This window comes from Oreochromis aureus, linkage group 10, assembly GCF_013358895.1.
Source record: "Oreochromis aureus strain Israel breed Guangdong linkage group 10, ZZ_aureus, whole genome shotgun sequence".
In the NCBI taxonomy this organism is placed as follows: domain Eukaryota; kingdom Metazoa; phylum Chordata; class Actinopteri; order Cichliformes; family Cichlidae; genus Oreochromis; species Oreochromis aureus.
This window is the reverse complement of record NC_052951.1, coordinates 24,664,662-24,687,706: the sequence shown is the minus strand read 5'-3', so window position 1 is coordinate 24,687,706 and position 23,045 is coordinate 24,664,662. Positions and strand designations below refer to the sequence as shown.

Below are 23,045 nucleotides of genomic sequence, written 5' to 3'. Positions count from 1 at the left end.
TTCTCACAGCGACAGGCAGTTGTCTGAGAAAGAGATGGACGAAAAGGAATCCCCCGTCATCCGAGCCGAGCAAGGACAACATGTTTTCCATGAGTTCAAGAGCTGTGCCTCCGCCCAGCCCGGAGAGGGAGAGAAGTTTCTCGGCTCGCTCCGCACCAGAGAGGGTGTATCGCCGCAGTAGTAGGTCCTTAAGGGCGACGTATTTCCCTTGAATGGGCGGGTCTCAGAGGAGCGTCATCGCACGGCGGGTGGCTAGCGGGTTGAGCGATGCCACCACATGATGAAATTTCGTGTCGTCAGCCGAGATGCTGTGGAGAGCAAACTGAGCCTCCACGTGGACGAACCACGACGAGGGGTCGTGGAGCCAGAAGTCCGGCAACTGGAGCGCCACGGCAAACGAAGCCGCAGCAGGAGGCAGAGGGCCGGTGGCAGCCGGCGCGTCCAGGGCGAACTCCGTGGTTCGCTGCGTGTTCAAGGTAGGGTCACCAATATGGAGGCATGTGACACACGACACAGGAGCTCCAGTTTTACACTCCAACTTTATTCACCTCCAAACATGAACTGAGCATATTGCGCCCAAACACAGCAGAACCCTTCCTCCCAGCTTGGGTGTGAGTGGAGCCCTCTAGTGGGTCGCCACAGTAGTAGTGATATTCAGCTACTGTGGCCATTAGAATATTTCAGGTATTCTTCTCTGCAATGGTAAAATCTTAGTTTTAAAACCACAGTGTCATCTGACTGAATCACCATAACAGGTTAACGAAAACAGTGCTGAGATTTCACATTTATTTAAAGTTTTTTTTTTAAAGTCATCCCTGTGGGGAAATCGGCTCATTGCTTGTGCAGAGAGCAGCCTGCAGCAGAAATAAAAACATCCATAGAGTGGTTAGTAGTGAGTGCGTTCTCACCACTTAATATGAGCACAGGTGAGGCGAAGGCTAAAACATGACAGTACTCCACACATGGTGCCCACTCACTAGAACCAATCACAGACTAACTTTACTTGGGAGATGGTTAGCGGTAAACATTTTTTGCCATCCATAACTCACGATTTTGGGCTAGGTATCTTAAAGCTTACAACGCAGTAACTGAAACTTCTGAGAAAATAACTTAAAATTGAGAAAATTATTTAAAATTTTGAGCTGTTAAGTCAAAATTTTGACTGGCGGAGAGCAAAAAACTTGATTTATCAGTTTCAAGAAAACAAAATACAACAAGTATTTTTCCAAAATGTGTGAAAATATCTTCTGTGTATTTTTTTTCTTCAGAAAGCATGTGACACTGGCGATTAGCGTCTTCGAACAATATAGGAGGGGAAGGGTGTGGAAAAACTGTCAACTAGTTAATTAATCATGGACTGCACTCTCAAGCAGATTTTTAAAAGACAGTAAAATACTTCAGTAGCCATTAATATACTTGGGAGGCTGGGCCAGGGTTCAGTTTAAGTGTAGGAAACGCTGGCTGTGGGTCATCTTATGGCTACAATCTTCCATTTTTCACTCGTTTCATTTGCATGTTTCTTCTGTGGTTGTTTTTATTTCTGCTGCAGGCTGCTATCTGCGCAAGCGATGACCCGATTTCCCCACAGGGATGATTTAATCTAATCAAATCTAATCGAATTTAATCTGTGATTTATAATAGCACTATCTTCTATTTCAGAAGAAGCGCCAGAAGACTGTCCTAACTCACTCCTTCTCCCTATCAAAGCCCAGTGTGCTGCCCTGAATACAGACAAGCAGATAAGGAAAAGTGTGTGTGTGTGGAGGGGGGGTGGACGACTATAAATACAAAATGAAGAACCGTCCTTCCTTTGGCACTTTAAACACCACACACACACACTCGCACTCAAGCAAACACACAGCAAGAGAAAATGATGGGAGCAGACAGTCAAGTGTTTTCAGTTCTGTGAAACATATACAGGTCATGAATATTAACACAAACCAGTTGGTGGCTGAGGGAGAGAGAGAGAAATGTGGTTTTGCTGTCATGTTGTCAAGCATGAAGCGAAAGTGTGTCCGTGTGTGCGAGCGTGAGTGAGAGAGATAGCAAGGAGGAGCGTTTCTGGGAAGGAGTATACAACCAATTAGCTCCGATAAACTGTCCAGAATCAGTTCGTTGTCATCGCTCTTAACAAGCATTAGGGTGGAAGAGTCATGAGCTCTGAAATTCTAACACGCACATTACTATTCAGCAAGTGAAAAACCTACCACAGACAGAAGTGGACACTGTGCACAACGATCCAAACAATCTACAAACACTCACTTCGGTGCAAAGTGAGTTAAAGAACATGAAAAAAGACGGATGTTATAGTTTGTACATTTCCCAAAGAAACTCGTGCAGCTTGTATGTATATGGACACAGATGTTCATACGCAATTGTGTGCTTTCTGTGTCTTTGCTGTGTGCCGCACGATGACATTTTAGACAATAGCGTGCTTCCAACTTTGTGGCCACATTTTAGGGAATGTCCTGTTCCTGTTTCAGCAGGACAATGCCCCCACGGACAAAGCAAGGTCCACAAAGAAAATGGTTCACGCAGTATGGTCTGCCCTGCACAGAGCCCTGACCTCAATCTCACAGAAAACTTGTGGGATGAATCGAAGGGCCGACTGTGAGCCAGGCACTTATCGCCCAACATCAGTGGGCAACCTCATTAAAGTTCTTGTGGCTGAATGGAAGCAAATCTCTCCAGCCAGTTTCCAAAACCACGAGGAAAGCTTTCCCAGGAGTGCGAAGGTTGTTATAGCAGCACGCTAATTCCTGTGATTTTTGGAATGAAATGTCCAATTATCGCATGTTTGCAGAGCCCATGTGTCCAGATACATTTGGCTAGTTCAAATATCATGTGTGTTTGGCTGAGGCGAAATCTCTCTTGGTCTGTCTTACCCTCTCCTGACAAACAAAGCAGTGTTTGTGCTTTTGTTTGCGAAACAAAGCATGGGAATACTGTCTGGAAAAAAACAACCAAAAAAAAAGCCATCGTGACAGAGAAAGAGGGCAAAAGACAGTAGGCAGCAAAGCTAAACAGCAAACACAAAATTAAAAATAGAGCACAAACTCTGAATTGAAGTCAGGCAGATAACTGGTGACAGACACTGCTGAAACTTCAGTGGCCCGAGTGACACACTTGGCAGCATCAAGCACATTAGATACAGATAGGTCTGGCTCAAGACGCGGTTGTAGCGCTTCAAAACAGCAGGGCGCAAACATTGTCACAGCGTGACGGTGACAAGGTCACTGCTAAAGTCACTCTCACAAGCTGACTTGAGCTCACTGAACCCAACTTGAACCAGCGTTGCCACTTAGCCAATAACCCTAGGAGAGATAAAACCCAAAGAGCTGGCGAAAGCAGATGGGTCGAGGAGCAGGAACGTTGAAAGAAACATGGAGAGAGTGTGAAATGAAAAGAGAAGGAGGGAGGGATGATTAAAACAGACTGAAAGTGAGAGCACTTAATCCCACCTCTCTCCATGTGTGCTCTTCTGTGTCACTCTGAGACAAAAGTTAATAGGCCAGCTTTCTGCCTCTGCTCCTTCAGCAACCCGCCACTGAGAGCTGCTTCACTGCAGAGCCTCCAGCAACACTGCCGGCAATTTGTGTTTTTGCCAACGCAGGGGTTTTTCCCCCCCTCCGTTTTTTTTCTTCCTTTTGCTAAATCAACATTTCTCAAGCAAATGTAGCACTACCTTGCAATCTGGTAGGGTCTAAGCACTAAATGTAGCAATTTTAACATCCGTAATTTATTGGCATAATTATTTTGAGAAATTGCTCTACCATAAGCAAACAGGGTGTCTGCCAAGATGTATGGCTGCCTTTATTATGCTGTGAATTAAAAAACACTGCACTATGAGAGAGAAAACCCCAACAATCCGACCTCTCCTATGAGGAAGCGCTTGGCGATAGTGGGAAGGAAGAACTCCCTAGTGACAGGAAGAGACTACTGGGTGGTTCGGGATCATCTGATTCCACCAAAACTATAAGCTTTTATCAAAATGCAAAGTTTGAAGCGTGGTCTTCACAGTAGAGAGGATATCTGCCTACTGAACACAGAGCCTTCATCTGCCAGGCTCTAGCTCCTTTTCTACTTTTCAGAAACTCTGCAAACCAAAAGTAAGCCTGTAAGTGCACTATTAGGATAATCTGATGCTATGAAATTATTAAGATATGAACCAGTGCAGATACAGTATATCATTCTGAAATATTGAATGACGGTATAATAATGTTATTAAGTATGAGTCTCACCCAGTGGCCATGTCTCAGACTTTTTCAGTTATTCGAATAAATTTAGATCAGATTTCTTTCCCAGAAGTCAAAAGTAATTTGTGCAAGGTGTTATTACAATTTCTAGTATTGTATTAAAGCAGCATCTAGCAGCTGTGAGGATGGGTGCTTACAAGAAGGATTTTGATGTAATCAAGCTGACATGGGTCTGATGTAAAATAGTCAATTTCAACTTAAACTAGGACCTTCTCAAAAACCTAGCTTTAAATCCTAGACTGGAAATGCTCCTATATCCCATTTCCTATATATGGGCCTTTCACACTGTATTAACAAACAGCTGATTAATGATTAAAATCTGGTGGGTTGTGACTGTTCACTGTGTGCATGTGAACAACTTTCACCTGCAGTTGGATAGAATCCGACTTAACCAGCTTGAAGTTAGTAACTGGCATCCTATGAAGAACTACCGGCCAAAAACACTGCAGTCATTGGCTTATTTTACAGGAGAAAAAAGGTTTCTCCAGTTACCTACCAAGCATTTTTTCCACTGTCAATGGTCTGGTTGAACAAAACCTGGTTGGCTGTGGTTAAAATTAGCCTATAGTAAACATTTACAGACAGATGGTTCACCCAATCGCATTTCAACTACTTTTGAATTTTTTAAAACAACTTTTTAAAAACAGTTTCAAAGGGCAACTAGGGCGACTGTTTAAAAGGCAGCACGGTGGCCTCAGTGGTTACCACTGTTACATAGACTTTGTTAAAAACAAAGTTTAATTAATTTTATTCTTAACTATTTATCCTGAGTTGGAGTTTTGTTTTTCATTCTCCATCTATACATATATATATATATGACTGTAAAATGTGTTTTTGTAAACCACTTATACTTTGCTGTGTTAAAAAAAATCTTTAAAACAATCCACATGACTTAAATTAATATATTTCCACAATGTGTCAAATTGAATCAATTAATTACCGATGGATGGATGGATGGATGGATGGATGGATGGATGGATGGATGGATGGATGGATGGATGGATGGACGGGCTTTATTTTAGTCATCTGTTATTAAGTCAGTTCCTCATTAACCTTCTTCCATTGTTTATTACAAAGGAGAATAAAGTGGAGTAACAACCAGATGCATGAAAGGCTAGCTGGTGGCAGTTTTCCATGTGTACCTGTAGTTACTCTCAGGCAGTGCACAGCTGAATCAAAAAAAGAAGAAATTCAGCTTTGCTCCTAAAACAGAAGTCATGGACCAAATCAGTCCTCGGACACAGAAATTGTTCTTTTTTACCGTGATTTTAACATGTATTTTTACTGCTACTTAAGATTTCGAAAGCAGTATTATTAATAACACTTTGCACCAAACCGCTTTTACCAACTGAGTTGCTCCACCTTGTTGAATTACATTTGTGCAAATGTTAAATATTATAGACCAGCGGGCTTCTACCGTCGATGCAACACGTTTCTCTTGCAGCATGCTGTGAGGGTTTGTAGAGAGTATGCAACAGCTTACAGGAAAGTAATTTGTTATGAATTGCTCTGCAGAACAGTCCAGTAATTGGCTTGGATTCTGAGAAAAAGTCAGATCACCCAAGGGAAAAAACATGTCAACCTGACCACACTGAGGAAAGATGCGGAACAATCTGCTAATAATCCGCAGAAGCTTTGATTCTTTTCATGCCGTAACTGTTGTGATTCTCGTCCTCTGATGTCGCAATCTCGATGAATCTGAACCACCAGGGGCTTCGACAGAACGCTGTAGCACACTAGCTTTTAAAAGTATGAATATTAACACGTCACTCAATATTTTAGTCCTTTATTCTCTATTTAAACAGGCCCAAGGGAAGCCCAGGATGTTTACATATGAAGTATGATATCAGTTTTTGTGGTGTGTTTGTTATTTTACGGCTTCCTTTTCTTCCTGCACTTGGGAAACTAATTTACTCTGAAGGGACAGTAAATATGATTCTTAATGTAACGGTTTTTTTGTTTTTATTTCCATTAAAAAATGGAAGACACACTTTATGGCATTTGTTTTTCTATTTGCTCAGGGGTGCAAAAATTCATAGTTGTGCTCATTTTTATATACTGAACACACAGTGTCTAGGCATCAAACACATAAATTTAGCCTAGCCTTATTACCAGAGACACTGCGGGGAACCCCCGTGGGCTTTGAAATTGAGACAAGGGGGGTGGAAGAATAGGTCAAAGCATTGCAGCCTTGAGGATGCATCCACACATGCACACATTTAGACATGTCCAAATACACATACTTCACTTTAACAGCGCGAGCCTACGCTTAGCGCCGTCTCCATGCATCTCACACACGTGCACGCAGACTCCCACCCTCTTCCTGCATTCCTCCCCTGTCTGACACACTTCCAGTAAGCCCACCAACACTTCAAAAACAGCCCTCCACCAGCACCAGCCCCTCAGACAACAGTGCCTGCTAAAAACATGCTCAGCACAGTCACACAAAAACAAACACCATCTTCTTCTTGGAAAAAACAAAAACAGTAAAAACAAGCCACAGGTGCAGCCAACTCCTTGATCGATTTGTGACAGTTTGCATTTAGTTACAATCCTATGTCACAGCAAAAATAAACATGTTTCCATGTGCATATAACACTTTCAGTTTTTATAGATGTTTGTTCTCCTCGAGAGTTGTCCGCCATATTGGCCATGATACAACCACTGGGGGAAAACGTGTAACGAGTGGTTTCTGGCGGTTGCTGGCAGTCCTCGTGAATCATTTGGTTGCGAGCAGTTTGCCATGGTCGCCTGTAATGTGTAATTAATGATCCCACGATTCTGTCTGTTTGCATAAGTAAACACTATAAGTAAGCCTGCACTCTGAGAGCTGCAGGCTCTCCATACAGGCGATGTACCGAGCGAGGTTTTTTGATCCACTGCAAACGTGCAGTTCTTCAAAATCCCAACCGCATGATGCTGCAAGTGGATGACGGTATCTGTCATTAAATACCAATTGGTCGTCAACTGAGCCACAACAAAGACAGAAGCGACAGTGGAGCAGTGTGAAAAGTACAGGTAGTGATGACTGCAGTGGACATTTTTCATTGTTTTAACACAGTTTCACTTCAACTCTTTGTATGTTATAATTTCTCTTTTCTGCAGCTGGCCAACGGTCCATCAGCACAAGTTGGAATAGCCCACAGACTGGCTACATGAATTTTAGCTTAAGATGTCAATTTCGTTTGCAAATACTCCCCAACTACTAGCCGAGCAGTAGGAAAACTTGAAAAAGTGTGACACAAACCAGAACCAGAGAGCGTTCGCCTTCAAAGTAAAAGTTCTATCTCAGTGCTGTAATCAACATGTTTCAAAAGAACTTTCAGTTTCTGGGTTGTGTAGTGCACTTTTCACAGTTTCACTACTGCTCTACTGTGTTTACAGACCAACCAAAGGAATTGTAATGAGCTTGCTCACCAACCAGTCACATTTTTTCTGAGTTACTAGGACCATGTGGTCAGTGACCAATCTCTGGGACTTTGTGATTGCATGGCCTTACACCATCACACATCCAAACCTTTGGATAAATTCACTCTTCATGAAAACTGTGCTGGGGTCAGTTTTTTTGAATAACAGATCTATTTGAACTGCATTAAGGCAGAAAGTTAGGCACTATTAAAGGCAAGCCTGCTTTGACTCACAATAGTCTGTTGAGGATCACTATGCTGGACCTGTAGACCATGCTGGTGGTGCTGGTGGTGTTTGTGCTTTCTGGAATACTACAAATATCGGCCAATAGATCACGAAGACAAAAAGAGCTAAAATCATAAAATCAAGGCTTTACAAACCACCTTTGCTACGTCCATATTTATAGTCAGTGCGTTGAGTCTAGGAAAGTGTTGTTAACATGTTTTTGTATTTTCCAATTTTAGTATTGACCAGTCTAAGCCAACCTAACTAAAAAAAAGACAGTAACAGGGATGAGGTGTCACTACCTCATTGCACAGAAAATTAAGAATTTTCTATTAACTCCCTTCTCAGATTACTAGGAAGCCTTAAAAACTATCTTTGCCTGCTGCCTTTCTTATGAGCTTTGTTTCAATTTCTTTGCATTAGCAGGGCATAAAGCTTCAAGTCTGCTCCTCTGAGATACATTCCCACATGCTTTAATTCTGTGCCTGAAAGCTTCGATTAAACCCACATACAGAGAAACAGGCGAACGGGCAACACAAGGGAAAGGAGAGAGGAGAAGGATGAGGGTATTGCTGTTATTTGCTAAAGCATAAGCAAAGCTCTGCTGTGTGTCCATCTCTCTCTTTCCTGCTTTTTGTCATTCCCAGCAGATCTAGTTGTTGTACCGCTCCACTCAACCGCCTCATCTACCTGTTTGTTTACTTATTCCCTCAGTTCCTCCACCATCAACATCCTTCCTCCCCACAGTTTCTCTATCCCTCATTCTCTGGATGATTCGCTCCACCCTGAATCCCTGCCTCTGTCCCTTCATTTTGCCTCTCTTTTGTCCCCATTCTTCTATTTGGCAGACAACCCTCGCCAATGCTCACTCCCTTTTACTTCATCTCTTTTTTGTGGCTTACCCTTGGTGCAGGGGAAAATAGCCAGTGAGAGGCTATTGAGAAGGTCATCCTCTACAATGCGTGCTGATAAATGAGGCAAAAAGGGAGGAAAGGCAGTTAGTTCATTACTGGTGTAATGTGTCATGGGTTTTTTTATGCTTCAGGGCAGCTACAAACATTTGCACTCAAGTTTGACAAAAGGAAATCAAAAACTCTGAACTCTAAAGTGTTACCTATGCATGCAAGCGGTGCTCTGAATTCTCTGAGCTTTCCAGAAAGGTCTGTGTTTCATCACCGTCGCTCCACCTCAGGTAAAACCATCGAAGAGGTAGGATTTAGCCCATGGGAGGAGATCTACTAAACAATGAATAGGTTGATGTTTGTGACTTGTAAGAGGATATGATAGTCTATTATACAATAAAACCTGCATGCAGCTATGGAGTGGTTTTATGAAGAAGCACAACTGTATGACATTCTATTACTGGAGTTAGTGCACCTCCCTCAGTGACTTGTGCAATACCAAAAGACTGGCTGTTCATTAAGTAATGTTGCTACAAGAAAACACCGCAAAAGCATGTGAGCACCATTTTACGAGATAAACGCCTCCAAAGCTGCTTTTATGCCGTGCTGATCGACTTTCCTCACTCACCCAGAGTCTTTGTTTTTCAGATAAAAACATGAAGTCATATTATTGGAAATAATTTTGTGCTACTGCTCAAAACAGAGGATGAAAACGTCTACATCTATTGCTCTCCATTTGGTTTATCTTCCCTTTCTTTTATCCATCCGTCCAGGCATCCATCCAAATCAATGAATATTATTTTATTTGAGGCTTGGGCTTTAGGACTCCACTGGGAGAAAAAAAGCAGTAAACAATGTTTACTCTCCTGGAGGCGGTTAGGTTTTAGTGGCCAGAGTGGGTGGACCAGGTTCCCTAATGTGACCATTAAAGTCAATGGCTTCACCTTGACAACAGGCTGAGGATACTGGCGGGGGACACAAACAGAAAGAGAGGAGTTAAAGAGAGAGACAAAAGAAATACAATAAACCTGCATTTACAAAACTGACCTGAAACATGTTTGAGCAACAGCCAGAGAGGAAAGGAAGACTGCGCACAAATAGAAAGGAAAGGACATTTACTGTGACAGTATTAGTCAAAGTGAGCGTGCACACACACATAATGGATCAGTAAGAGAAAGATGGAAGGCAAGCTTAATTATCCATCTATCGTCTCATGTGTCTCGCTCTCTTTCCATCTTTTTTTTTTTAATATAGACAAACATACAGACACAACACACACACACACAGTCAAGTGTAGCTGGCAGATGGTAGATTGGTAAAAGGAAGACAGCATGGTCCAGATGTTGTTGAACCCACAGTGCAGAAGGCAAAGGGCTTTGATCTTCCATAGAAGAGAAGAACTGCTGGATCAGAGTTGCAGTCCTTCCTTCAAAGAAAGAAAGGTGTTTCAAGCATATAGACTATACTTAAAAGGCTATATTAACAGGTGCAAAAGTATATGCAAAAACTATTTTTTTAGCTGCCAACATAACTTGGGATTGATTCGCCAGTCGACAGCCCCCTCACTTTTATTTTGAAAGTTCAGCTGCTGCTAACCGGCTAGCCCCATCGGATGTCTCAATCGCCAATAGTTTATTGCCTCTCCATGCAGTCTAATCCCATGGCCATATAACCTAACTTCAGCAAGTGGAGATGAATCCTCGTCACACTCAAGGTAAACGGCTCACAGTCCACTACACTGAGCTGTCCAAACGACCACAGGATAAGAGCCTCACTAAAAAGCCAGCTGAATGTGAATATACTGCTCCCTTATTCATTTGCCAGAAAGTACTTGGTAGATATAAGGAGCTCTGCTAGTTTTTTTTAAAGTTATTATTTAATAATAAGTAACTTAAGAAATACATGCAGTAGCGCCTTTTGCATGTGTGTCTGCGTCTGTGTGTAAGAGACACTTGGTGTAGCACAGCAAGGGATGCAAGATGTAGCAGTGTTTACTGAAAAAAATACCCAAGGGACAGCTCAGATGTATCAGAAACAGACACACACACACCCTGTGCATCCACAAACGCGGGCGCCTAAACACACACAGTCCAGACTCCCACTCATGGCTCTTGGGTTTACTCACATGACACATGACATCCATGTGGGGAACAACAATGATGCACACACAAAAATCTACACACAAAATCTACCCACACTCAGCCTAAGGGTAACCTGCAGTAAACACCACCAGCCACACATGCCACACATGCTGTGTTGTGAACAGGGAAATTGCTTTCATACACACAAGAGCAAACACACAAACACACACACACAGAAATGCTTTTACCCCGTTGTAATTTAAGAAAAGCTGCATTCATTTATCAACTCAGACTGATTCTACTTCACACTTTATCCGGCTAGTCATTGCCTTTTTCAGTCGAGACTTCAAATTAGTTTTTTGTCAATGGCACTTAATAACAGTAGCTTGGTTAAATAAAGGTTAAATAAATCAAAAACTGCCAACTGAATCTCTGGGTAAGAAATGTAGAGGAGGCATCTGCCAGCATATTTAGAGTTTGGCAATCTGCTTTACCAATTCCAAAACACACACAGACACATGCACACGCACACACCTTAGCAAGTTAAACCTATTGTTTAGAAGTGAAATGTTTAAATTTTCAGTCCCCAGACTAAAGCCAGTTTTTGCCCACAAGCCGCTTGAGGTGAATGGGTTTAACTGGAGAGTGACTCACCCGCTAACTCAGCTCTGGCCGATGATCAGTCAGTGTGAGAGTCAGCCTGCCAGCCGTGCAGGCAACCAGTCATTTAGTCCGCTTTTCAGCTCTGTCATTCCACAGAGGTCGGCCAGCCAGTCAGTCAATACAGTACTAAAATTAGTGGTCAAAGATGGGACACTCAGACCGCCATTGTGCTGCTTGCTTGTATACTGGCCAGAAGTACAAAAAGAAAATTCATCCAGACTGCCAGATTTCAGTCACTGCAATCAGTGAGCAAACAAGGCTGCTTGTCTTATATGTGATTAATAAAGCACCCGGAGACCCAGCCGCACGCTGTGGTGATGCGAGAGCAGAGGGTTTTGTTCTTATTTTCATGCAACCACTCATTGACCCTTTACTCATCCATTCAATAAGTCAAGGAAGTGGCTGTTCTCCCAGGCATCTGACAAACAAACCACCCAGGCAAGCAGTCACGGGGCTGGTCAGCCATTCAGGAAAAGAGCCTGAAATGTGGTGAGCAACAGCCCCACTGACCCAGTCAAATAGTGAGTAGGCAGAGAATTTTTGTAAAAAAAAACCCAAAAAACAACACGGCTATCATACTTCCATTTTTTTTTTCTCAACCAAAAAAGCCAGGGAGAAACCAATCAGGCAAGTGGCAAGCAGAGTGAAATCTACCAGCCAATCAGTCAGTCAATAAACCTGTCAGCCAGCAACCTGGCCAATCACTCAGGCAGCCAATGACTCAATCAACCAGGCATGGTTTATTGAGAATAGTCTCCATTGTGGTAAAAGATGTACCCAGTGACTCGGTGAACTCATTCAGAAATGAGCATGTATTATTATGTTTCTTTATTTGCCATTATGGTTCCCCTGCAGCCTCAGTGGGAAGTTTATTAAACCCCTTCCCGAGGAAAGACATCAAAAGCTATTTCTCACTGTAACATGCTATTAGCTTTGTCATGAGGACCTACCAGATACAGACAGCAATGGCCCTGTTTGGCTCCTCAGCCTATACTTACAGAAATACAGTTCTCATATTCGCTCACTCACTGAGCCAAAAGCAACCAGATCAGCCTGCGGTTGAGAGATATGCTACTTAACCCCTCATAGCAATGTAGTGATGAGTTACTGTGGTTTTTGGTATAACCCCAACAGTCCATCAATGGGTCAGTAAGTGATCCATCCAAGTCACTGGATGTTTATCTCTTCATTCCTGCGTGCCATTTACATCAGGAAATGATCTAGTTTGTACTTGGAAAGTCATATATAAAGTATCCCCATATTTACAGATTTTACCTCTTTGATATATAGTACACTTTATATTCATTGTGGAATTATATATGTCTAAACACTAAGTACATCCTCACTGCTTCCATAGGAATTAAGAGGGTAAGCAGCTGTTAACCAAATGCACTTGATTAATTGCTCATCAGCAGGTGCCATTAAAGCAGGAGCTTTGGCAGTTTGTTGGTCTACAGCATTCAGGTGTGCACCCCAGGAGTGGATGTCTCAGCAAATTTATGCCAAGGCTGGACCGTGCAATGTTCCGAGAATCTACATAAAACCCAAGAACTACATCTCAGACTCTACAGGCCTCAGAGAGCAGGTTAAATGTTCACGTTCAGGATAGTACAATTAGAAAAAGACTGAACAAGTATGGCTTGTTAGAAAGGATTTCCTCATTTTGATGATATTGCGTACTACACATCACAAGACGGTCCAACTTCCACCAAGTTCAACCCGTTAATCTTTCGTCTTGGCTGCCAAACAGACAGATGCACGCACAATGAACAGCACTAGAAACACACACCAAGAAGGAAATGTATTCAAGTATTGTTGAGTAAAATGCATAATTTCTCCTAACTGTCTTGAAGGGGCAGACTGCAAATGTTTTTAGCTAAGTGTTTTTAATCTTAATGACACTGCATGAAGACATAGTAGGCAGTAAATTACAAATTACACATTTATACAGTGTAAAGTGCCTCAATTATCCACCTGTTCCGTCACATATTAATTCTGAAGGTCATTTATGTAGGCAGCTTTTCCCAGAACGACAAGCACCATGTTACACGTAAATACACATCAGCCCATTAGATGTGCATTCATCCATCTAACCAAGTTAAAGAGGCATCAAGAGTATCAGAGTACAACAGACTACTAACAAACATCAGCACTGTGTGTGGAACATATTAGTTCGCATGCACCCAATGACCCAGTGAATGACGGTGCTGGTGATGCTGCTCTTACTCATCTTATCATCTGATAAAGAGCCGTTTCAGATGGAGCCAAGGGTCCAGATGTTATTGTGAACACCTGTTACACATACAAACACATACTTGGATGAAACGTGTGTACATACAATCAACACTCAGGAACGTGAACCTTTTCATAGTGAGCTGCAGCTGGGCCTGGCAGTTTGAAACCACGAGGGACTTCACAGCCATCTACCCACCGCTTTTCTCTTTTCCTCCATAGTTTTTCTTTTGTTTTACACCTGTTATTAATGTTCTTGAATGAGTGCTTGTGTTCCGACCTTTCGCTGGCAATGTCTTTTCATTAGTTACACCGAAGAGGAACAACAAATGTCACATTTATTCCAAGACGGGAAAAGATACAGAACTGGAAAATGTCTCCAAAGAAGAAGCAGAATCTTTCTACGAAGGAATATACCTTTAAAGCTTTTAAAAGGTGGTCAGGTCGGGTAGCCGATGAATCTGCAATCTCTTATACTAACTTAAGAGACTTGCTGGATCCTGTTTTAAATGAAAAGTGGGAACAAAAGAAATTTTATTTAAAAAGCCAAATTTATTAACCTTTATCAACTCCTTGTATGACAAGAGCGTTGGTGGAGTAAAAAAACAGCAATATCTGCAAATGTCAACGTATACTTTTTATGCTTTAAATATAGCTGAAGCTTTGAGATACATGACATTTAGACTGTCCTCCATCTCCACCATCCTGCAATTTGTCCTTCTCACCATCTCTCCATCCATCTTACTGCCCTCAGGCTGCCTTCAATCCATTATCTGTGTGTGAGTGTGTGTGTATGAGACAGTCACTGAGTTATTAGTAGCCGATTAGCCTCCTGACCCACTGTCTGACTTGCCCGCTGGAAGGGTGTGTTTGCGTGAGTCGAAAAGACGGATTTTTTTCTCTATGTAGAAACAGAAACAGCCTGTTTAATCAGTAACAACCTATGTTTATGCTGCATGACGTTCCATTTGATTGCATCTATTCAAATGATGTTAGTTGGCATTTCCTTCCCTACCCATACCTGAATGCAAAGCTTGACATATGAGCTTCCCCACTCTAAAGTCCCATTCCAACTCAATCAGTGGTACTGGTGAAGGTCCAGGGCAATTATACTTTTTATCCAGTCCCAACCTGCCAAGTCCATAGTGCTTGGCCATCCAGAGAGTACAAAAATACTCTGGAACAAATTACCAAATGTTTCCTCTGCTGCACTAATGAACTGACATCTATGTAAAGTAATAATGCGTTGGGTGTTTGGCAGCTGTCAGACTGTCATAACACACGCAGGCTAATAGTCTAAGTGGACTCGGTTTCAGTCTGCAGCTGTTTTTCTGTTGTGTAACACAGCCTTACTATGTTTTCTATGTGCTGGTTGCAGCACAAAAAAAACTAAGCAGATCTTCCAGATGCAGGTAGCATCTTCAAGAATCTCTGGAATGTAAACCATCGACAGGTGAGTAGTTTTAAGGCTTTTTTCATTCTGTGGAAAATATTTCAGGATTGCTCTGAATGAGGAGACTTTAAACTAATTAAAGAACAAAACAGAAAAAAACAAGCTTGTCTGTCTGAGCAAGAATTTCACAGATATTGTTGGTATCTATTTTCATCCACTGCTTTATCTGACAACAGCTTTTACAGCCTTTCTGAGTTCAAACCCTCCATCCCCTCTGAATAAGGCTGCAAGCTTGTTGCAAAGGTTTTACATATTAGAGCCAAGTTTTGCATATGATCAAAGCTGCCCGAAACCTGACCTACAGATATTCCACCAATGCACTCCACATGATGTATCTCATTATGCTTTGACAGGTAAAGCTACACATTTATCTCAGGACTTCCATGGACTCTTGAAGTTAAGCAATCGCGTCAATAAATTAAATCTGTAGCACGTCGATGTGCCAAGTGAGGAGCGATTCCCTCCAAACAAAAGCAACTTAACAAAAAAAAAAAACAACACAAATCTGCGTAATCAATCTTTGCCGTAATCTTGCAGCATGTAAACCACTCTGGTAAGGATTCTCTCCATGCGATGCTCTCAGTGACCGCAGCTTTACACGGCGCTCCAAAAGCCAACATGTTTTGCCAAACCGCAAACAACGGGTTCACATTCACCAGCCTGGCCACCGGTCCAAGGGGGAAAAATGAAGTAATAAATAACATAACCACTATCCCAATTCTTAAATTCTGTGAAAAGGCAAAGATCTTCTCATGTGCATGTGTAATTATTTCCCTCTCTGGTTTAGCATTGCCACTGGGGACCCAAGGCTGTCCAGACATTGCCAAAGCCCGGTTCACTGTCTGCACATAGCCAGTATTACGCAACGGCTAATTACTTCCACTCAGTCCCGACAAAACCATGGAGTAGGAGAGAGGAAAGAGGGAGAGAAGAGAAAAGGAGGGGGGAGTGTGTGATAAAATGAAATAAAAATGGACAGAAAGGAGACGAGACGGCGAAAAGAGAAAAATGAGGAGAAAAAAAGAAGAGATAGAAGAAGGCAGCGGTGAAGGACAGACACAGAGAAGCAAGGAGGGCTTGAGACTTGCTATCTATTTTCCTTCCTGCTGTGTTTTGGTAAAGAGAGGTGCAGAAAAAGAGCATCAAACCATAATGACCTCTTCACCAAATGCCACAGCTGTTTTACTGAAAATCATGCCACAGCAGCCAAATATGGTCCAAGGAGAGAGGGAAATGTAGAAGAGGAGTGTTGTCAAAGCCAGACGGGGCCTGCAGCTCTTTTCCTCTCCAACAATTTTTGGAGATGATGTCATTATTCATAAAAAACAGAAAAAAGAAAAATGTGTCTGCGCCTTCGGCTCGGCTAGGTCGAAAGGTAGAGGGGAAGGTTGGAAGGATGTGGGAGGGAGGGATGTCGAGATGAAGAGATGCAAGGAAAAGCATGAAACACAGAGATGAAACGAGGTAACTGGAAAATATGAATAAAGATCTAACAATATTTCTACCTCTGATTTATTCTGATTATGGAGTTGACCAAACCACTTTAACATGAGAAAATGAGAATAAAGAAGTCACCAGATAAAACATTTACCTATCCAATATATTGGTTTAGTTAGTATATATGTTGATATTCACCAACATGAAATACTTAATATTTCAATTAGTCTTCATCTGGCCAAATTTCTGATATTCATCAGTGAAGTACGTTACACTGGGAGTAATATACAAAATATTGACTGATATACTTGTGTCTGCATTTATAATAGCAAATCAATAAAAATGTAAAAATGAAGACATAAGAGAAATGCCTTTTAACCACGTTATGAGTGTTGTTGCTGCACAGTTTGTCCACCAGAGGAACCCAAAAAACACAACAAGCAGTTAATTTGAGCATAGTTGGGCGAACCATAAATGAGCAATCCACGATTTCTGACAATCACAAAGAACTTTTTTAAGCCACATAGTTATATTATTTGTAAGGGCTCATTAATGCTTACAAATAGCAAATGTTAGTCAAATCTGTCTGAAAGTGACGAAAATATCGACAGCTATACAGTGGTCCGTCATTTATCGCGGTAGTTACGTTCTAAAAATAACCTGCGATAGGTGAAATCTGCGAAGTAGCCAACTTCAATTTTTACAATTATTATAGATGTTCTAAGGCTGTAAAACCCCTCAATACACACTTTATACACTTTTCTCAGACAGGCATGAACATCTTCGCACTTTTCGCTCTTGTTCGTAGAAAAATAAGTCCAGTATTATAGAATGAAACCAAAGGCACCCGCGGTTGCCATCGACATTTTTGTGTTTGTTGGAGAAAACTTACAAACATACAGTACAGCACTTCAGAGTCACACTGCTAGCGATCGAAGATTTATGTAAATTTGACAAGCTGAACGCATTCTGTACCATACAGGAGACACGGCACGAGATTGAGTGACAATGGTCTAAAAAGCATGCAAAATTGCACCAAAAAAATCCGCGAAACAGCGAGGCCGCGAAAGGTGAACGAGCGAGGGACCGCTGTATCAGATTTTTAATTCCCGTGTCAGCCTTAAAAATCGTTTTTAGGGTTGTTTTCCCTTCAGAACCTTACAGGTTATATTTATAAGGTCTGCTTATATCCCAGCCCTCTGGGAAATGGTTGTCTGTGGGCTATATCTGTTCATACGTTGACATTCTAATTTTCCTTAAACACTGGTGCTTGTAGGAATATCTTCTTACTATCTGTTAGCCAGTTTTTCTTCCAAGTGCTAGTGATCTGCTAAGCTAAACTAAAAGGCTGCTGTTTATATTTAACAACACAGACTTAAGAGTGCTCCTCTAACTGAATTTGTGTTGTTTACATTTAGACATAGAAACACCCATGCATCACTCTTAATTTTTAATGGTAACACTGCAGTAGTTATTGCCGTAAGTGCTTTTTTTTGATGAATGAGTTCCTTAAAAATATTTGTGTGCTATACACTGTATACTTGTTATCAAATTTATCACATGAGAATGACAAAAAAAGCCTACTATGGAATTTATGTTTAATCTTTCTTCAGCTGACAAGCCATAACAGCCTTATTGGCCATATGTCTTATTCTACGTGGGCGACAACCTCTGCTATTAACTTGTTTGTAATGAATTTAAAAGACAGAAGAAGCTCATTGTTTACTGGTGACCTTTCAAGCGACAACGAACAAAGCAACAGCTGCCCATAAAAGCACTAAAAGCAAATAATAGCAGACAAAAAAAACAACTGTTTTCCCACAATCTTACAAGTCATTTCTAACTAAAAATGTTCTAATAGCAGTGATTTATGCTGATAAGCTGCATAAACTGACAGCTTAAAGAGGTATCCTTACTGTCTGGTAATCGCATTTGCTTGTGACCTTTTACCTAAAAAAATGCCTCAGCATCATCATCACTTACTCTGTGAAAATAAGCTTTCCTACCACTGATTCTGCCTGACCGCAGGGGCTTGTATATGGGTAAAACCTAGGAAATCACAGGGATCAGTTTCAGACCAAGCATATCGCAGAACGAAGTGTGGAGAGGAAAGGATAGGAAAGAGGAAGGGGAGAAAACGAGGGGCGTCAAAGTGACACACGAGAGGGAAAAAAAGGATGAACAAACTGCTGTCGGGGGCTCTGACAGAGACCATCAGCTCACTCACACTTACTCCTCTTTAACACCATCCCACCATTTATCCATCATCACTCCATTTCAGCGTCACAGCAAATCCCTTCATCGTCCTATCGCATACAAGATAATAGATATGCCCGCATGCATCCATCTATCCTCAACTATCTCTTTTATGCATTTCTCTTCTCTCCCAATATGCTCATCTATCTCTCTGCCTCCAGGCCCTGTTCAATCTGTTAGCGCCATATTGCTTATAAGCATGAGTGTGTGTGTATATGTCACAAATGATATTAACCTGGCAAGCAATGCAAACAGTAAGGGTGGCACAGCAATCCTGTCAAACCTCATAGATGACCAGATTTTTTCCCGTTTCCTGTTCTATTATTTATAACATTTGTCTTCTGCCTGCAGTCAGACTCATTCATTCTTTTGTCTGATTTCAAATTGAAAAGAAAGTAAAACTGAGGACAAACTGTTTATTAAAACTGCGTACCGACAGATATTGCTATTAGGCACGGCAATCACCATTCCAACCCCCTTTTCTGCTGTCATGATCCTAAAAATTTCTTGCTTTTGTTGGTGTTTTATTTATAAGGGAGTGGCTGAATGGTTAATGAAAAATAATTATTGCATATTCATGGCAACCTGCATGGTCGCCATGAATGTGCAAAATAATATAATGGGTGTTCAGAGTGTTGCCAAACAACACTGTGATACAAGTAAGAGATTGAGCTTGCAATCAACCCTCAGCCTTGTGAACATCCCTGCTGCCTCCTGACCTGCAGCCACTTCTGAACTTCGAGCATCGCAGTGATTTCTTTCCAGACTAGTCCTTAAATAGCTAGGGAAAAAGGTTATTGCCTCAAATAGCTAAACAATCGGTACAATAAGTAATTATTGAGGTTATTTAATTTCAAAAATGTTATTTTACACATAATATAATGATTAGTGTGCAAACAAGTCCTGTAACATGCTGATGCACCTTCATAGACTTACAAGTAATCCATTTAAAACACATGGAAGAACATGAAGGCCCATGTACAGCTCAAAGGCGACTGGCCCCAACCTGATGATCATACCCTACACATAAAGCCAAGATGGCATCTGGGTAGAGGATTATCCACTTTTCCAACTTCCCCCCAGAAACACTTAGGTCTATTACTAACTTCTATTTTGAGCTTTGCATTTAAAGGAGTGGATAATGCTGAGCTGCCATGTTTTTTGAGTAGTTTTCTCTTCTTTATGCTAGGTAGGGAGCCACTCCTGTTGTGTTCTGGTTTATTTCTTATAAGTAAGTTATCTCAGTTTGGAGTGTAGACAGTTTTGCTTGTTTGTTATTTTGGCCTTGGCTCATGCTGACATTGATTTGTACTCCTGAATTTGTGAAACTACTACTTGCTCGTCTTTTGGCTGGTCCCTTTATGGGTCGTAATAGCAGATCATACGCCTCCATCTCACCCTATCCCAGCATCCTGTTCTGTCACACCAACCCTCGGCATGTCCATCTTCACTACATTCATTCATGAATCTTCTCTGACATCCTTCTCTTTTCCTTCTGCTTAGCAGCTCCATTTTCAACATCCTTTGGCCAATATTTCCAATATATCTAAATGATCTCAGCCTTGCATCTCTACCTTTAGTCTCCAAAACGCTCAACCCAAACCTTTCCTCTGAAACTATTGTTTAATAAATACAACACCTGTTGATTTACTTAAGTTTTTCTTGTGGCTACTTGGGATTTAAGGTAGACAGGTGTTTTTCATGTACTGCATTATTTCCCAAAGATATTACATTTTATTAATTGGGGGCTTGTCCGGGATTCAGACCAAGGACCTCTCGCTAATAAACTTGGGGCAACATGGTGATTTTTCTTCCAGTTTAGCCCTTGAATAATTAAAAACAATTTAGAACAAACAAAATGCCTCCAACGACTTTAAATAGTGGACAAATATCAACTGCAGTCAAGAGTGGAAACAAACAAAAAGAGATGAGAGACATCTACCATGGTGGGCATTTTTTGCTTTCCTCTCACCAACATATGTGTCACCTTTTCAGCTTTTCCATTTTCCTGTTGAAAAAACAAAACAAAACTGCCACTATATCTTTGTTTAATAATTTCCTTGTAGTTGTCTTCAGTCTATGAGAGTGAGTTTCATCTGCGACTGGTGTTCTTGAGCCATAGAAATGGGGGGGGAGGAGCATTCATGGATGCCGAAGGTTTGAAGAAGATAACTCATGACTCAATAACTCATTTATTTCAACGTCTCTCAAAAAGACTGAACACTTGTGTGTGTTTGCCAGTGCGTGTGTGGCCTCACAGTATGGCATGTCTGTGCAACAGGCATTACCAGGCAGTCTGAGCATTTTCATTAGTTCCTAGAACACCAAACAAACCACACGGGCATGTGAAGCAGCTGCAGTAGTACTAGAGAGCCGGAGAGCCTACTGCGATAAGAGAGAGAGACACACACAGAGGGAGAGAGAGAAAAAGGCGACTAATTTACAGTATGGGAGTGAATGTAAGTGGGTCAAAGTGCATGCCTGTACACATCTGCCTACCAGCTTGATGTTCTGCCTCTGTGTGTGTGTGTGTGTGTGTGTGTGTGTGTGTGTGTGTGTGTGTGTGTGTGTGTGTGTGTGTGTTTACGGATGAATGAACTGAAGCATAGAAAGCTAAAACGTCTTACTTTATATATCTTTGTAGATTTCTGTGTGCAGGAGTGAGTGTGCATGTTTTCCATTTCAAATGTATTGCTAATTAGTGTAATTGCAGGAAATGTAATTATGTAAAGTCTTCCCACACCTGTTATTACAATTTAATGCGTCCCCCCCCCCCAAAAAAAATAAAAAAATAACAAAAAATAAAAAAATTTGCCCTTTGTTTGTTATTTTTAATCATTCCAGCAAAAGCTTTTTGGAACTTCAGGCATCTCGTCTGCTCGTTTAGCCACATTTACAAGTGCTTATCAAAATTACCTTAGCAAATTTAATTTTCACAGTTGTATGAACTTTGCAACAAAATCTACAATCTAACAATATTCCACAAAGAAAAAAGAAAAACAATTAGTCATGCCAAACAAAAGTTCAAATGCAAAACTTTTCCAAGATCTCTTTAAAGGCAGCAACTTCGTGTCCCCATTGGCAGCTGTTAGTGCTTACAAGAGCAATGCAGATTAAATCTGCCTTTCAGTGGCTTTAATGAAATGGAGAACAAAAGAAAAAATACCTTTGGTACTAAATACCAAACTACTGCATGGGCTTGGGTGTTTATCGGTGTGTTCTTTGTGTATTTCCTACCTGACCACAGGCTCCGGTATGGCCTCTAGGTTGGCTGGGACCTGCACTCCCTTCTCCCACTCTTGTCTCCAAGGGTCTGAAAGCACGTAGAAGTCGTCTGGGCCGAGCTGGGCTGAGTCCGGCAGCTTCATGGCAGTGATGAAGTCAGTACGAAATACCTTTACAGAAGAAGAGAAAGAAAAACAAATGCTAGTTTGGGTATTTGTTTTCAATAACCCTACTAAGAAGGTCGTGCGATTGGCTAGGTTTTACCAAGGTGGGACTTGGCCCAATTGAAAAGGGATTTTTGGATCCAGAATCATTTTGAAGCATTCTTTACTATTGCGAGGTACTGCAAAATGGCACGTTTACATGCACACAATAGACTATCAATAAGAAAAACTGGGAGGCATCCAGAGTCAGATATCTTTCTGAACCAGTAACCCATATTATGCATGGTTTATGATTTTAACACTTAGTGAAGGCATGCAGTCTCGCCCTGCTTTGTTATTTTCTTTAATCTTCTACTTTCTGCCTGCGACTTTCAGCAAAAACAAATCTTTATATTGATACCAGTTTAAATATCTAAATATTATACAGTGCCTCAAAGTAGACCATATTTAACACTTACTATTGACTCTCTTGCACAATTCTTGAATATATCGTTTTTAGCACAGTGTTGAGAGAGACAAAGTAAGGGTACAAAAAAGGTTAGAACACGGAACAAAAGCCCCAGCTGGGAATGAAACTGTAGACCAGTTTGGTCACAGCATGTGCAACCATTAGGCCCACAGAAAACCCCACAATAACAACACAACATTTTAAACTACCCAGTTCATCTGAAAGCTGGTCCTACGAATAATATCTTCAACAGCTCTTGGGTCTTACTTAAACACAAAGCCAGCATGTAACTGCA

General features: G+C 41.4%; 1 protein-coding gene across 3 annotated transcripts in view; it reads right to left on the bottom strand.

Annotated features, from left to right (window-relative positions):
• The window catches only part of jade2 (jade family PHD finger 2), a 222,592-nt gene that overhangs the window by 131,461 nt on the left and 68,086 nt on the right, over positions 1 to 23,045 (bottom strand). For all 3 annotated transcript variants that reach the window (XM_039617918.1, XM_039617919.1, XM_039617920.1), the window contains exon 4: positions 22,151 to 22,308. In XM_039617918.1, the coding sequence (XP_039473852.1) occupies positions 22,151 to 22,308 (158 nt within the window). The remainder of the gene's footprint in view (positions 1 to 22,150; positions 22,309 to 23,045) is intronic.